The 13,389-nt window shown below is 35.8% G+C and overlaps 1 protein-coding gene across 17 annotated transcripts in view; it reads left to right on the top strand.

Moving 5' to 3' along the window:
- The window catches only part of SLC38A9 (solute carrier family 38 member 9), a 109,829-nt gene extending 96,791 nt beyond the window's left edge, over window positions 1-13,038 (top strand). For 11 of the 17 annotated variants that reach the window (XM_067730690.1, XM_067730689.1, XM_067730684.1 and 8 more), the window contains 4 exons: window positions 3,712-3,825; window positions 5,414-5,562; window positions 9,520-9,609; window positions 10,814-13,038. In XM_067730690.1, the coding sequence (XP_067586791.1) occupies window positions 3,712-3,825; window positions 5,414-5,562; window positions 9,520-9,609; window positions 10,814-10,979 (519 nt within the window). In that variant the 3' untranslated portion in view covers window positions 10,980-13,038. Of the gene's footprint in view, window positions 1-3,711; window positions 3,826-5,413; window positions 5,622-9,519; window positions 9,610-10,813 lie in introns of those variants that run through there. The other 6 variants (XR_010941963.1, XR_010941961.1, XR_010941960.1 and 3 more) reach the window with 6 other exon arrangements.
- The last annotated feature ends 351 nt before the right edge of the window (window positions 13,039-13,389 follow it).

Genomic DNA, 13,389 nt, shown 5'->3' with positions numbered 1-13,389 from the left:
TTATGCCCTGCTTACTTCTTTAAAAACTATTTGAGATGCCTTATATCTTAATTTATTATTCACTTCTTGCTTCTTATGAATCTGTGTCGTTTACTCAACTATATACATCAGCAGAAGTTTTTATGTAAATGTTTGCGGTAGGTCTGTCATTTTCTTAGTAAATGCTCCACTGGATAGTATTTTCACTATGAACAGTACGTGGAACAGATAGATTATAAAACGTATTTGAGAAACAGAATGTGCTCCCAGACCCACTTGTGTCCCAGTTGTCATTCTTCCTGTCATTAGTTCTCTAGTGCCAGCCCTGCTAGCCACTGCTTATTTGCGAGGCAGAATAAGTTACCTTATTAATGTGTAGGATTCTTGACACATTACCAGTTCATATGGTCACTTGTGCCTGTTTTTTGAATATTTTTTTACTTTGAGCCTCATTTTCTAAAAGGTGGTTTTTTTCTACCATTTTCCATTAAACAGGCTTTTAAGAGGCCGTATCTCCAGGCCTAGAATAGTGATGGCTTGTGTTCAAGCCAGAGAATAGCAAAGCCCACATGTGTGCATGCTCTTCATAGGTGGCATGTTTCCCAGGATTGTGCTAAACCTCAGCTGCTTTTTATATTAAAATATCATTTCTGTTCATTAAAGTATTTTCAGATGAAAACGGATATGTACCTCTTTTTTAATATATAAATTTATTTATTTGTTTATTTTTGGCTGCGTTGGTCTTCGTTGCTATGCGTGGGCTTTCTCTAGTTGTGGTGAGCAGGAGATACTCTTCGTTGCAGTGCACAGGCTTCTCATTGTGGTGGCTTCTCTCGTTGTGGAGCAGCGGCTCTGGAGCACAGGCTCAATAGTTGTGGCGCACGGGCTTAGTTGCTCTGTGGCATGTGGGACCTTCCCAGACCAGGGCTCGAACCCATGTCCCCTGCATTGGCAGGCGGATTCTTAACCACTGCGCCACCAGGGAAGTCCCCAGATATGTAACTCTTGACCTAGTTCTACTGAATGTACATTTATGCTACTGTGAAATAGAACTTTTCTGATTATAGTTATTTCTCTTGCATCTATATGTGTGCTTTATTGTATCGTTTGTTACTCAAAACTTGTTACCTCTCTTTCACCGTTTTCTTTAGTATTGTTTATTAACTGTGACACAAATGTATTAGAAACTGGTTAGCTCTCCATTGTAGTAGCTAAGGGCATGCAATTTGGAGCCAGAAAGTCTTTGGTTTGGATATTGACTTCACCAACTGTTCACTGTGTAACCATGAAAAATGTTGTAGGGACTTCCTTGGTGGCGCACTGGTTAAGAATCCGCCTGCCAATGCAGGGGACACGGGTTCGAGCCCTGGTCCAGGAGGATCCCACGTGTGCGCCACAACTACTGGTGCCCATGCTCCACAACAAGAGAAGCCACCGCAGTGAGAAGCCCACGCACCGCAGTGAAGAGTAGCCCCTGCTCACCTCAACTAGAGAAAGCCCGCGTGCAGCAATGAAGACCCAACGCCACCAAAAAAAAAAACAGAGAAAATAACCTAGCTGCACTAGTTTACTTATCTATAAAATGAAGAAAAGGATTGTACCTACATTAAGTGAGATAATATATGTACTGTGCTTTGCACAGAGCCTAGTACCTAGAAGCACTTAATAATTGTAGACAGCATGATTATTTTTACCTACATTTACTGAGTTCCTACTATGTGCCAGGTATTGTCCTGGGGATTGGGGATACAAAGATGAAGAAGACACAGTCCTTGTCCTCAGGGGTCTCATAGTCTAGTAGTGTGGACCAACTTAGATACGGAAAAATTAAAATACCAACATGATAGAAGAACTATTAACCTTGACTACTTTTTGGGTGTCAAAGGACATTTTCTTTCCAGTTGATATCCTCATATCATATATATAGATTCTTTTATAATAAAAATTCATGACAGTTACAATATAGGGTAGTAGATGCTACATTTCAGATATGTGTACAGTACTATAAGAACAGGGAAGCAGAAGGGGGAAACTATCTTATCAGGAAGGCCTTGCATCTTTGCCTTTTTATCTTCATCAGATTTTCCCCAAAGTTTGCTAAGATACACATCTTTGCAGGAAACCTGCCCAAAATAATGTGTTGATCATGTGGTATACTGGCTAAAGACTCCATGAAATGGTAGCTGTCCTTTTTTATATATAGCTCTCTCTGACGCAGCCTTCTTGGCCTTCCAAGGTTTTGCGTTCTGCAAAACTTCTTTGTTCTTGAGTGACATTGAGTAGGTTGAGGGTAGAATGACTTTCAAGTGTCATAATGGGAGACTACTACCCTTTGATATGAAAATAAGAGTTGCCTGGTTCATTTCTGTTAATACTACACAAGACCATCAGGCAACCCAAGGGGTGACTGAAGTCTAGCCTGAGATGGGCCCTAGAGCTTCAAGAACTAGAGGAAAGACTTTGGAACTTCCCTGGAGGTTTGGTCAGCCTCTCCTTCACAATTAGAAACTCTGAAAAGGCTGGAAGCAATCTCCATAATCCAGGTTCCTGTAGTTCCATAGCCTATCCACTGTCTAATTTAGGGTTTGAAATCCCTGTTTTGTTTTCAAGCTGATTGTCAACTTAGACCTAACTTTGGATTTCTCATATTTTGTTACTTGCTTTTTAAGTGAATTTATCAACATTTAAGTTTATAACTCTGTACTATTGCTTTAGCCCATTTAAGGAGGAACGTTTTCCCAAAAATCAGAAATGTTCTCTAATACCAAATGTCCAGTTTTCTTACTGTGGAATCAAACTAAAGCAAAATTATATATAATTTTTTTTCTTACCTGTTTTCTTAGCTTTCAAAGTAATGTGTGTTTAAAATGAAAACTGAATAGGCTTATAGCCATAATTTAGTTGTGCTGAATTATTTGGCCATAACTTTAGTGGTGATGGAGACCAGATTTATAAGCTGTGGGATCTGTTCTGTTTGGATCTGACAGCTGGCTTCATTAAATATCTTGGAGCTTTTTACTTTGCATGGGGATGGTTGGGAGGGTGGGAACAGCAGTGGAAGAAAGCAATCCAATTTATTTAATGTTCTCCATTTGTCTACTGGTTCCAATCATAAGATTGTGCAGCTGTTTGAACAGCTGCCTTTTGATTTCCTTTTGTTTACTGTTTAGGTTTATTAAGCTTGTCTTTAATACCTGCTTATTGTCTGCGTTAGCTTTCCTTTATTAAATATATTTTAATATATACCAGTCTCTTTTGGTCTAGGCATGCTTTGATGAATTAACAAGTTAATTCACTAGAAGAAAAAAAAATTTTTAATTCCATAAATCATACAGAAAGTAACCTATTCTTGATTTCTTGTTGTCCCTTAGCTTTATTATTTTAGTTAAATATTTTATATTTTGGTAAATGAACTACATTTTGAAATTAAGTCAGAATTTCAATCATGTTAAATCACCATTTATGTTAACTTTCTAAGTCTGCCAACAGGTAGCTTAGTCTACATACTCCAGAATAGCTTTTAAAAAGTTGTCAGACTAATTGTAAAGTATGTGGATCTTGTTTTAACTACTTTCTCTGAGCAAACTGGATACCCAGGAGGTATACACAGGCACACAGAGCAAAAAGATAAATCTTATATTTATTTGTCAGTCTTATTATTTAGCCTATTCAGGCACACTTACTTACTAAAAATTTATTCAACATTGTGGAAATTTTTTTCTTTCTTTACAGGTGAGGGACTTGTCCATTGCTTATATACTGGTGACATTAACTTATTTCTATATTGGAGTCCTGGTTTTTGCTTCATTTCCTTCACCACCATTATCCAAAGATTGTATAGAGCAGGTAAGGCACTGTGTACCCTCTCTGTGTGATTGTTTACACCTTCATATCTGCAGAGCAAGCAGTGTGATACAGTAGCAAAATATAATACCAGACAGGCCTGAGTTTGAATACAATCTCTACTATTTACCGTGCATGTGGGAATTTAAGCACCTTACCCCTCCCTTGTGAGCTTCGGTTTCCTCTTCCATTAAATATTATAATAGATACTCCATAGATTTTTAGATGGACTCTCTGAGAAGTCCTACTGCATGCTGGCACCTTATGGTACTCAAATAAATGATTCCTATTATATGCATAGTATTTTTGGGTGTGTGGAGAACTGTACTAGTAGTAGTCTTGAATTTATAAACCCTCCACAGAGACTATATTCAATTCCCTTATTTTCCAAAGTCCAGATCTGGAAATGTCTTGAATAAACTGGTGTCTTAGTTCATCAGTCCGTAATAATAGGTCTGACACCCATTTTGGTACTATGTGTCAAGTATCAAAGCAAAGAAAGACTATTTGACTGTTAAAAAGACAGAGGGAGAGACAGAAAGAATAAAAGAAACATTCTTTTACTAAAAGGTTGCCATAAATAATATTTTCTTTGCTTTGGCCTGTCATAAACCTGGGAATAGTATAATCTCTAGTTTTATGTAACTGAAGAATTTCTCACAAGAAATAGCATGCACAGGTGATTTTCTTTCTAGGCAGAAGAAATTCCTCTAATAGTGTAGTGGAATGTATAATATGATTTATTACAGATGAATTATAAAGGTTTTTTCAGCATAATAGTGGTAATAATGTTCTCATCTTTATAAGATAAATAGGTTTGAGTTATTGCTGTTATGATAGCTTGAAATGTTCTCTTGATTTCCTTGATTCCAGAAGTTCTTTGGCAGCCAAATGTTTGCTGAAAATTCCCCTGATGTGAACAATCCCATATAAAGCCCACTCCCTTGGGAATAAGAATATCTGTGGTATTTGTATTTGCAAGGAAAAAAAAATCTGAGTGATTAGCTTTTTTTTTCTTAGATGCCTAACGAAAATGGAGAAAAGAATCATGAAAGGAAGGAGAAATAAATTCTTTTCTATTTATTGATAGACTGTACATAATAATGATAGTAGGTGATAGATACACTCTCACCTTATTCTATAATCTTACTTTGAAAGTGTAACAGTGTTTCAGAGGAGGAAAAGCAAGAGAGCTATTAAGGATGAAGTAGCATTGAATTAGCTATTTAAATTTATTCAAACAAATTTATGCTTGAACCTTATAGAGCAGTACTTCTCAGACTGTCAGTGGTGGACAAGGTCTTCTTTGTTGTTGGTGTTTCAATATCAAATCATTTGCAGACTGATACTTTCGTAAAATGCCACATTTTTATTCTAATGTCAAATGTCTTTAAGTTTCCAAACACTTAACTTTCAATTTCTGTACTTAGCTCATTGAAGAATCATAGTTAACAAACAGTTTGTGGATGGACGCCCATCCACAAACCACAATTTGAGTGGCACCCATGTTCAAACGAAGCGAAAAAATTCCATTTTATAAATTTGTATATACTGAATTTGATTTGTAACATTATTATCTTTCTTGGATTAGAATTTTTTAGACAACTTCCCTAGCAGTGACATCCTGTCCTTCATTGCAAGGATATTCCTGCTGTTCCAGATGATGACTGTATATCCACTCCTAGGCTACTTGGCTCGTGTCCAGCTGTTGGGCCATATCTTCGGTGACGTTTATCCTAGGTAAGGGCTCTTCTCTTGACCAGCAAGATGTGCCAAGCAACAAATGACTGTGCAAACAGGTCCGTTTAAAATGTGACTGATCCTTTTGCTATAAAAATTTGCCTAATGAACAATGAAAAACTTGCCTAACACCAAGGATAGATCATTGGTGTTCTTGTCCCAGAAGAGCTTTAAAAATAGAAGCCTCTCCCTTGTCCAGAATGATTTAAAGTTAATTCCTTCCAGTGAATTTATGTTAGCTCTGATACCAGTTATATTTATCTTATGATTTAGTCACTATTAATCTACTCTTTGCCAAGAAGTTAATAGTATGTAGGGCCTGTATGGCTAATAAGAAGCAACTCTTTTAATTATTGGTTATTGATATTTACCTGTATATTTAACATTCATGCATTTTTACATAAATGATCATTGTTTAGGATTGAAGGTGAGATACATAACAAGTTTAAATTCTTATTTGCTTCTGTAACTATTGCCATAATTTTTAATCTCTTATTGGTAATGGAGGAGTTGTGAGTCCTTTTGAAAATCTGTTCAAAGCTAGTCACCCTCATCCAAGAGAAGTTTCCATATACTGCTTCAGGTTTCCCTGAAACTTCCTTGTGGACCCCTGGTTAACTCCTACTCTTAATTAAGTTTTATTATAGATTCATTCTAGTAAAAAGTACCTAGTCCTGACCTATTTTATTGGGAATAAATGATCTTAAATGAAGAAAACTTTTGGATAAAATTTGAAAAAAATTACATTTACGGTAACCAGCTAAACAAGTGGTCTTAACCAGTTTATTTGAAGTGAACTAATGCAGTCTTTCCCCTCATTTAATAAATAATTAGTTATAAATGTGTAGGTTTAAAAACAAAAAAGCTTTTAAAAGCAGAAATCGAGAGTTACCAGGCTTCTAGCATTGACAATAGCAGCAGCTACAGTTCTCCTATTGGATTTCAGTAAATATTATTCCTATTGTGTTTATACACCCTGCTCTATTTACATTCACCAAAATAAAATAAATACGGAGAAGTAATAGATGAAAAAAATTCTAGGTAAACGCCTTATTCCTGTTTTCTGCCATTATTTTGCATAATGTTGGCTGTTAGAATGTTTTTTCTTCTTGTAAAAAGTCTGGAATTCCCTTTTGTGTTCACATTACATTTCTTCCCCTGCCACCAAGAAGACATTATCATTTATCCTACAGTTACAAGTACTCTACAGACTGCATACTTTGGAGCATACTTTTTGATTTCAGGACCCCTTTACACTTTTAAGGTTTATTTGAGGACCCCCAGGAATTTTAGCTTATGTGGGTTATATCCATCAATATTTAACATATGAAAAATTAGAACAGAATTTTTTAAATGTTTATTAATTTACTTAAAAAGCAATAATTACTTGTTAACATAAATAACATTTTTGAAAAATAACGATTTTTGAAAAATAACGATTTCCAAAAAAAACTTTCCTTTTACCTTTCAAAACTGATTAATGACATTAAAACTGATTTAATGGGGGCTTCCCTGGTGGCGCAGTGGTTGAGAGTCCGCCTGCCAATGCAGGGGACACAGGTTCGTGCTCCGGTCTGGGAAGATCCCACATGCCGTGGAGCGGCTGGGCCCGTGAGCCATGGCCGCTGAGCCTGCGCATCCGGAGCCTGTGCTCCACAACGGGAGAGGCCACAACAGTGAGAGGCCCACGTACCGCAAAAAAAAAAAAAAAAAAAAAAAAACTGATTTAATGTCTGATTTGCTAGTAGATCATTGGATTCTCCTAGCTTCTTCTGCATTCATTCTGTTGTAATGTGTAATTTTTGTTTAAATATATGAAGAAAATACACCCTCCCAGTTGGAACAAGGAGTACTTTTAATAGCCTTTTCAGATCATTATGGATATTCTTCTTTGATACTATGCCAAACCTTGACAAGTGGTAGTTTTTTAAAAGTTAGTTGAATCTGAAACTCAGTTACATTAAAATCCATTGGTCTATCTTACACTTTGGATCTTTTACCCAGGCATGATTTTATAACATCAGGGTTAATCCTTTGGAAAATATTGGTTCAGTGAGTTCTGTAGACCTTCCAAATGTTGACACACTTCATTATGCACACTTCAAAACCCACATTCATTAATATCAAAAGTCTTTAGATATTTATTGGAAAACTGTCGAGCTCTCATGGTGGCAAATACAAGCTCTCCAAAATTCTAGTTTTTGCTCGAAAGCTCAAATGTTATCATTGGCAACACAAACTACCAGTTGCTTTCCTTGAAATGATAAGATCATATCATTCATTTTCAAGAAAATGTCTGTCAAATACCCAAGTCTGAAGAACCATAGTTTATCTGCCTTTCAAGTAAAAATAGCAGTCTTTGGATAAAACGGCAGGATTGTCCCCCAGCTCAGTTGCACAAGTACTTTTCCTCAAGACAGCCTTTTTACTTCAGTATGCAGCAGATGTGCTTCATTATATACTTGCTATTTGATCATACAGAATATTAAAAAGATGTATGTTCAAAGTATGAGATTTAATAAAACATAATTTTTACTCCTTTATCAAGGACAATTTTTAATAAAACTTTTTTTTTTTTTTTGAGAGTGTTTGGCGGTAAAGAATACAGTATAGAATACAGACAAGTGAAGCTGCCTCTATCCATGCTAAGGGGGCAGCAGTTTACCCACCAATGCTTTTGCAAAGCGAGTAATGTTTTGTCTGATTGGAAAATAATTTTTACCTCAGGGCTTCCTGAAAGGGAATTGGGAACTTCCCTGGGGTTCGTGGTTACACTTTGAGAACCACTACTTTGGAAAATACACAAAGTTGATTCCTTTTACAATATAGAAATAACAAAGGCCCAACCAATGTCTCTCTCAAAGCTCTGAAGCAATTTTAAGGTTGGAGTTTCTGGATAAATAGTAAGATCTGGAAGCCTGAATATCTTTGTAATTCATCAAGATGGATGACTAACCACTTATTTGTGTAAATACTTTTCCTTATTTTTAATTCTTTCTGTAATTTTTACCTAGGATTAATTAACCTCTGATAACTTGGGCTCAAAATGTTGCTTTGATGTGTAAATTTGGCTTTTAAGGATCATTTTTGGGGGAAATGGAGTTATTTCTTGAGCATCATATTCCATCTACATTATGTTTATTTGTGTCCAGAATTGATTCCCAAACCTTGAATTGTTAACATCTAGTTCAAGTTATTTAGCAGATATTCTATTCATGGTAAATACTGAATAGCTTTAAATGACTAAATCTGAAAAATAAAAACCTGCCCATTTTGTCTTACCCCTTAATAAAATTTATTTTTCTAATTATAAAAGTAAACACTTTACAAAGAAATATTGTAAAACATACAAAATTTGTTAAATATAGAAACAAAGATTACCCCAAATCCCAAATTATAACACAGTCACTACACCCTTTTCAGTGTATTTCCTTCTGATATTTTTTCAAGTGTTTTCAGATTTTCTTGTGTAGTAAAAATCTAACTAACTTTTCCTCAAGTTGCCTAGATGGATTTTTACCATCTAGGTAACAGTGATTACTTATTTTTAATGTTTTTAGTATATTCCATCAAGTAAATTGTTACCCTGCCATATATCTAGGATGCTTCTGTCTTTTCACAAATATCTTTATGTTAATAGCTTTTTCAATTATTTTCTTATGATTTTCCACCCAAATGGAATTATGTGTCAAAGAATGTGAACCTTGATACACACTACCAGTTTGCTCCTACAAAATTTAACCTATTTATATAATTGCACAAAAGGGCCAGGTATCACTGTCCCATCACCAGTATTGAGTACTATTGTTGCCTTCTATTTATGCTGTGATTTTATTGTCAAGTTTAAGACATTCTCATTTTAAGGATGATAATAATGAATTTTATTCTCATATTAATTGTTATAATTTTCCTGTTTTTATATTTTTTCTTCCTCCAAACTCTCTTCTCAACTTTTAGCATTTTCCACGTGTTGATTCTTAATCTAGTTATTGTGGGAGCTGGCGTGCTCATGGCCTGTTTCTACCCAAACATAGGAGGAATCATAAGGTACTGCCTGTAAGGGAACTTTGCCCCTTCATATATTGGTCTTTATTTTTATGCTTTTCCTGTTGTTGTTGTTGTTGTAGTTGTTGTTTTGATATAATTGTATAAAATTCCTGTGAGTATTTAAAACTGGTAACATTCAAATGTCGTTCCCTGGTATCAGTTAAGGTGCTCATTATCTTCCATTTCTGCTTATTTCTGACTCTAGAAGCCCCATTATCCCTTAGCCTTATGTACCTTTCCCCTTCTCTTTTTTGTTTTTCTCATAATTTTCTACTGTATTCCTTTTTCTTTATCCAAAATAAAGTTGTTTTTAATATATAATATATAACTTCTTGGGGTACCTCAAATGTCCCTAATATGTCAAGGCTATGTCCTAACTTTCTTAATCCATTTCTACTCAAGAACATATTTCAGTGTCGATTGTAGTCATAAAGTAAGAGTTTAGATCCCAGATGGCTCTTTCCTTAATATCCTTTCTCCAAATACATTGTGATAGGTTGAGTAGATTGGGAATATATTTGTGACCTCAGATTCTCACGGAAAACTGAAATTTCGAATGATCTGATTTCCTTGACCTGTAGAAAGCAGGACTGAGTCACTTTTTGGAAGACCCTTACCTAAGAAAGTAGCAAGAAACAAAAGGGGAGACTTTTAGCCTGATGCTTATTGAATATAATGGATTTACAAGTTCCCATTAACCTGTTTTCAAGAAAACTAAGTATAGGGAAGGAGAGAAGAAAGTATAGGTTCCTCTGTCATGTGTTTAGGTATTTTTGTTACTATCTTTGATAATTATGCTGAATGCCAAGGAGGCACTCTCAGTCTTAAGCAGATGCTAGCAGTCCTTCAACAACTCAGAATTTATAATTAGTTTATAAAAGATCAAAGGTATGAAGCCTATCTCCAGATGTTTCTGAGGAAGTAGCCATAATCACTGAGATACAGAGGAACTAGGGAAATTTGAGAGATGAATAAAAAACTCTTTGTCAAGCAGATGCTATAAAGATGAACAGGAAATAATATTTTATATTAACTTAGCAAGTAAAATAAATTTTAAACTCAAATGCTTTATGTCAACAAATGAATCAAAAACAATTTTATTGTAATATCAGACTGAGGAGGATTTAAATTGTACTATATTTACCATAATTGTAAATCAGAAAAACACAGGATGAATATTAACCCAAAAGCTTTTATTTTGCAGATATTCAGGAGCAGCATGTGGCCTGGCCTTTGTATTCATATATCCATCTCTCATCTATATAATTTCCCTCTACCAAGAAGAGCGTCTAACATGGCCTAAGTTAATCTCTCACATTTTCATCATTATTTTGGGCCTGGCTAACCTAATTGTTCAGTTTTTTATGTGAAATAGTCAACTGTCTTCTCCAGATCTTTCATGGTGTTTTGAACTCTGACAACAGTTCCACATAAACTCACTTGTAAATGCTGTTGTTGCTGTAATTATTAATGTTTTCCTAAGGTAATTTGAAACCAAGGGAAATAGTGGTCCATTAATAAGTAATTCGTGTTAGAATGGGGAAAAGGGCAGTAAGAGTGGTCTTAATCTCTTTACCATTTTCATATTCACTCATCTCTTCATTCTCACTGTCTTTTCTGAGTAGAAATGTATGCCCCTAGGAAAAATCATGCTGGGTTTTGCTTTTAGAGATGTAGGGTGGGTGTGTTTATTCTGGCTACAATAATGATTCTCAGAGTGTCAGAGCAACTATGTTGCCAGATCCCATTTCTGTTTTATGTTTCAGTTATTCACTTTTATTTTATTACTTGCTATATCATTTCTACAGTTTGCCCAAACCTTTACTGTTTTAGACAGTAAACCAAATACCTCATTCTAAAAAAGAAGTGTCCATGACATCAGTGTTAGTAGAGTGAATTCTTACGTGAGCCCTTAATCTCTGTTTTAAAAAAGAAAGAAGGAAAAAAAAAAAAAGCAATGTCAGAACAGGCCCCATGGTCATGAAACTTATGTAAAATAAAGGAACTAGGAGAGAATTTGTTGCTATCTGACTCCTCTTTTGTTTCTAATCCAGTTCCAGTTCCCCAAGCCACATTTTGCATAGGAACAAGTATTGTCCTCATAGACCCAGAGGGCTCTTTGGCTTTTTGGACCTCTGAGGATTGCATAGGATGTGATGACAGGACCAGTGGGGAAGAATATAGGAAGCATGGAAGAGAGGGATATATGAGGTGTTAAGGGAATAGAGAGGGGCCAGAAAGAGTGAGGCCTCCTTAAAAGTGTATTCTCTGCTGAGGGTGAAAGTGATTTCTTCAACACAGGAAAGGATGACTTCTGTTCAAAGTATGACCTCCAGAAGGAGACCCCCTCAACTTAACTTCTGTAACTGTCAGGGTAGCGGTTAAATCCCCAAAAGAAAAACTACGTGGATCTGAGAAAAGGATTAGGGAATCTGAATTCTTTGATTAACACTCTCTTCTTTTTCTTTCAAACTAAAAGCTAAACCAAAATCTAAATCCATGTCTTTCATGTAATATAGCCTCCATGTTCAGCTGGAAAAGTTAGATTTCTCTAATTTTATGGTAACATTAAACAGTGTATTGTGTTAATACACATCCCAAGATAATGTGTAGATTTGTGTGATTTTCCTTCCTTTGAGAAAGACAGGTGAAATGGTTTTTTAAACCTGGTAAAGAGCCCCAGATTCAAGACCAGCCATTCTTCTTTTTAGCAGAGCTTTCTATCTAGTCCATAGACCCATACCCATACTGATGAACTATATTGCCTAAAGCTCTTTTTTAAAAAGTCTCATTATGAAAATTCTCAAGCATACACAAAAGTAGAAAAAAATAATATGATAAATCCCCCCATACCCATCCCCTACATTTAGTAATTATAAGACTTTGCCACATTGCTCACCTATCCCCCTTTTTTTCTTTTCCACTGAAACATTTTAAAATCAATCTTCAAGTTATGTCATTTCATCTCTACAAACCTTAATATGCACTTGAACTTAGTTACGTTTATTGAGGGAGACAGTCTCTCTGAAGTTGTTTGTTGTTGTTAGCAGAAACTGCTGGTAGAAATTAGGTAATTAGAAAATGCTGCGTTATGTGTCTGGATCCCGGTGCTAACCTCTCTTAGAACAGGAATATAAGGCGTGGAGAAAATGTATCTCTGTGCTTTTATGACTTGAGGGTTTTGTTCAGTTAGAGACATAGGAATCAAAAGCCAGACCTTGAGAGATCTTCCAGGCTTAATCCTTGTTTATCTCTAGTTGCCTCCCTTGTCTTTAAAAACTTCAGAGACAAAGTTGCATTGCCTTTTTTCAATGATATACTTGAATGTTTTAACACACAGAAAAGTGATTTGATATATTTTTGTGCATTTAATAATCAAAGTGAATATGAAAATGAATGCATTATTGATTAAACTGAAAAGCAATGTGATATTTGCTCTTTTTTTTTGCGTTATGCGGGCCTCTCACTGTTGTGGCCTCTCCCATTGCGGAGCGCAGGCTCAGCGGCCATGGCTCACGGGCCTAGCCACTCCGCGGCATGTGGGATCCTCCCGGACCGGGGCACGAACCCGTGTCCCCTGCATTGGCAGGTGGACTCCCAACCACTGCACCACCAGGGAAGCCCGATATTTGCTTTTTGTTTTCTTTAAGAGACTTGCTGATTTAGAATTTCCAAAATCCTATGTTAGACTTATACTGAATGACTTTGCCTCCTTAGGTTTTTCTTCACAAAACCAGCTCCTTTGGCCTATTAATTAGCTTGGTCGGAAAACTGTTTGTG

Source organism: Pseudorca crassidens, chromosome 3 (assembly GCF_039906515.1).
Source record: "Pseudorca crassidens isolate mPseCra1 chromosome 3, mPseCra1.hap1, whole genome shotgun sequence".
NCBI classification, from domain to species: Eukaryota; Metazoa; Chordata; class Mammalia; order Artiodactyla; family Delphinidae; genus Pseudorca; species Pseudorca crassidens.
This window is presented reverse-complemented; position numbering and strand designations above follow the sequence as displayed.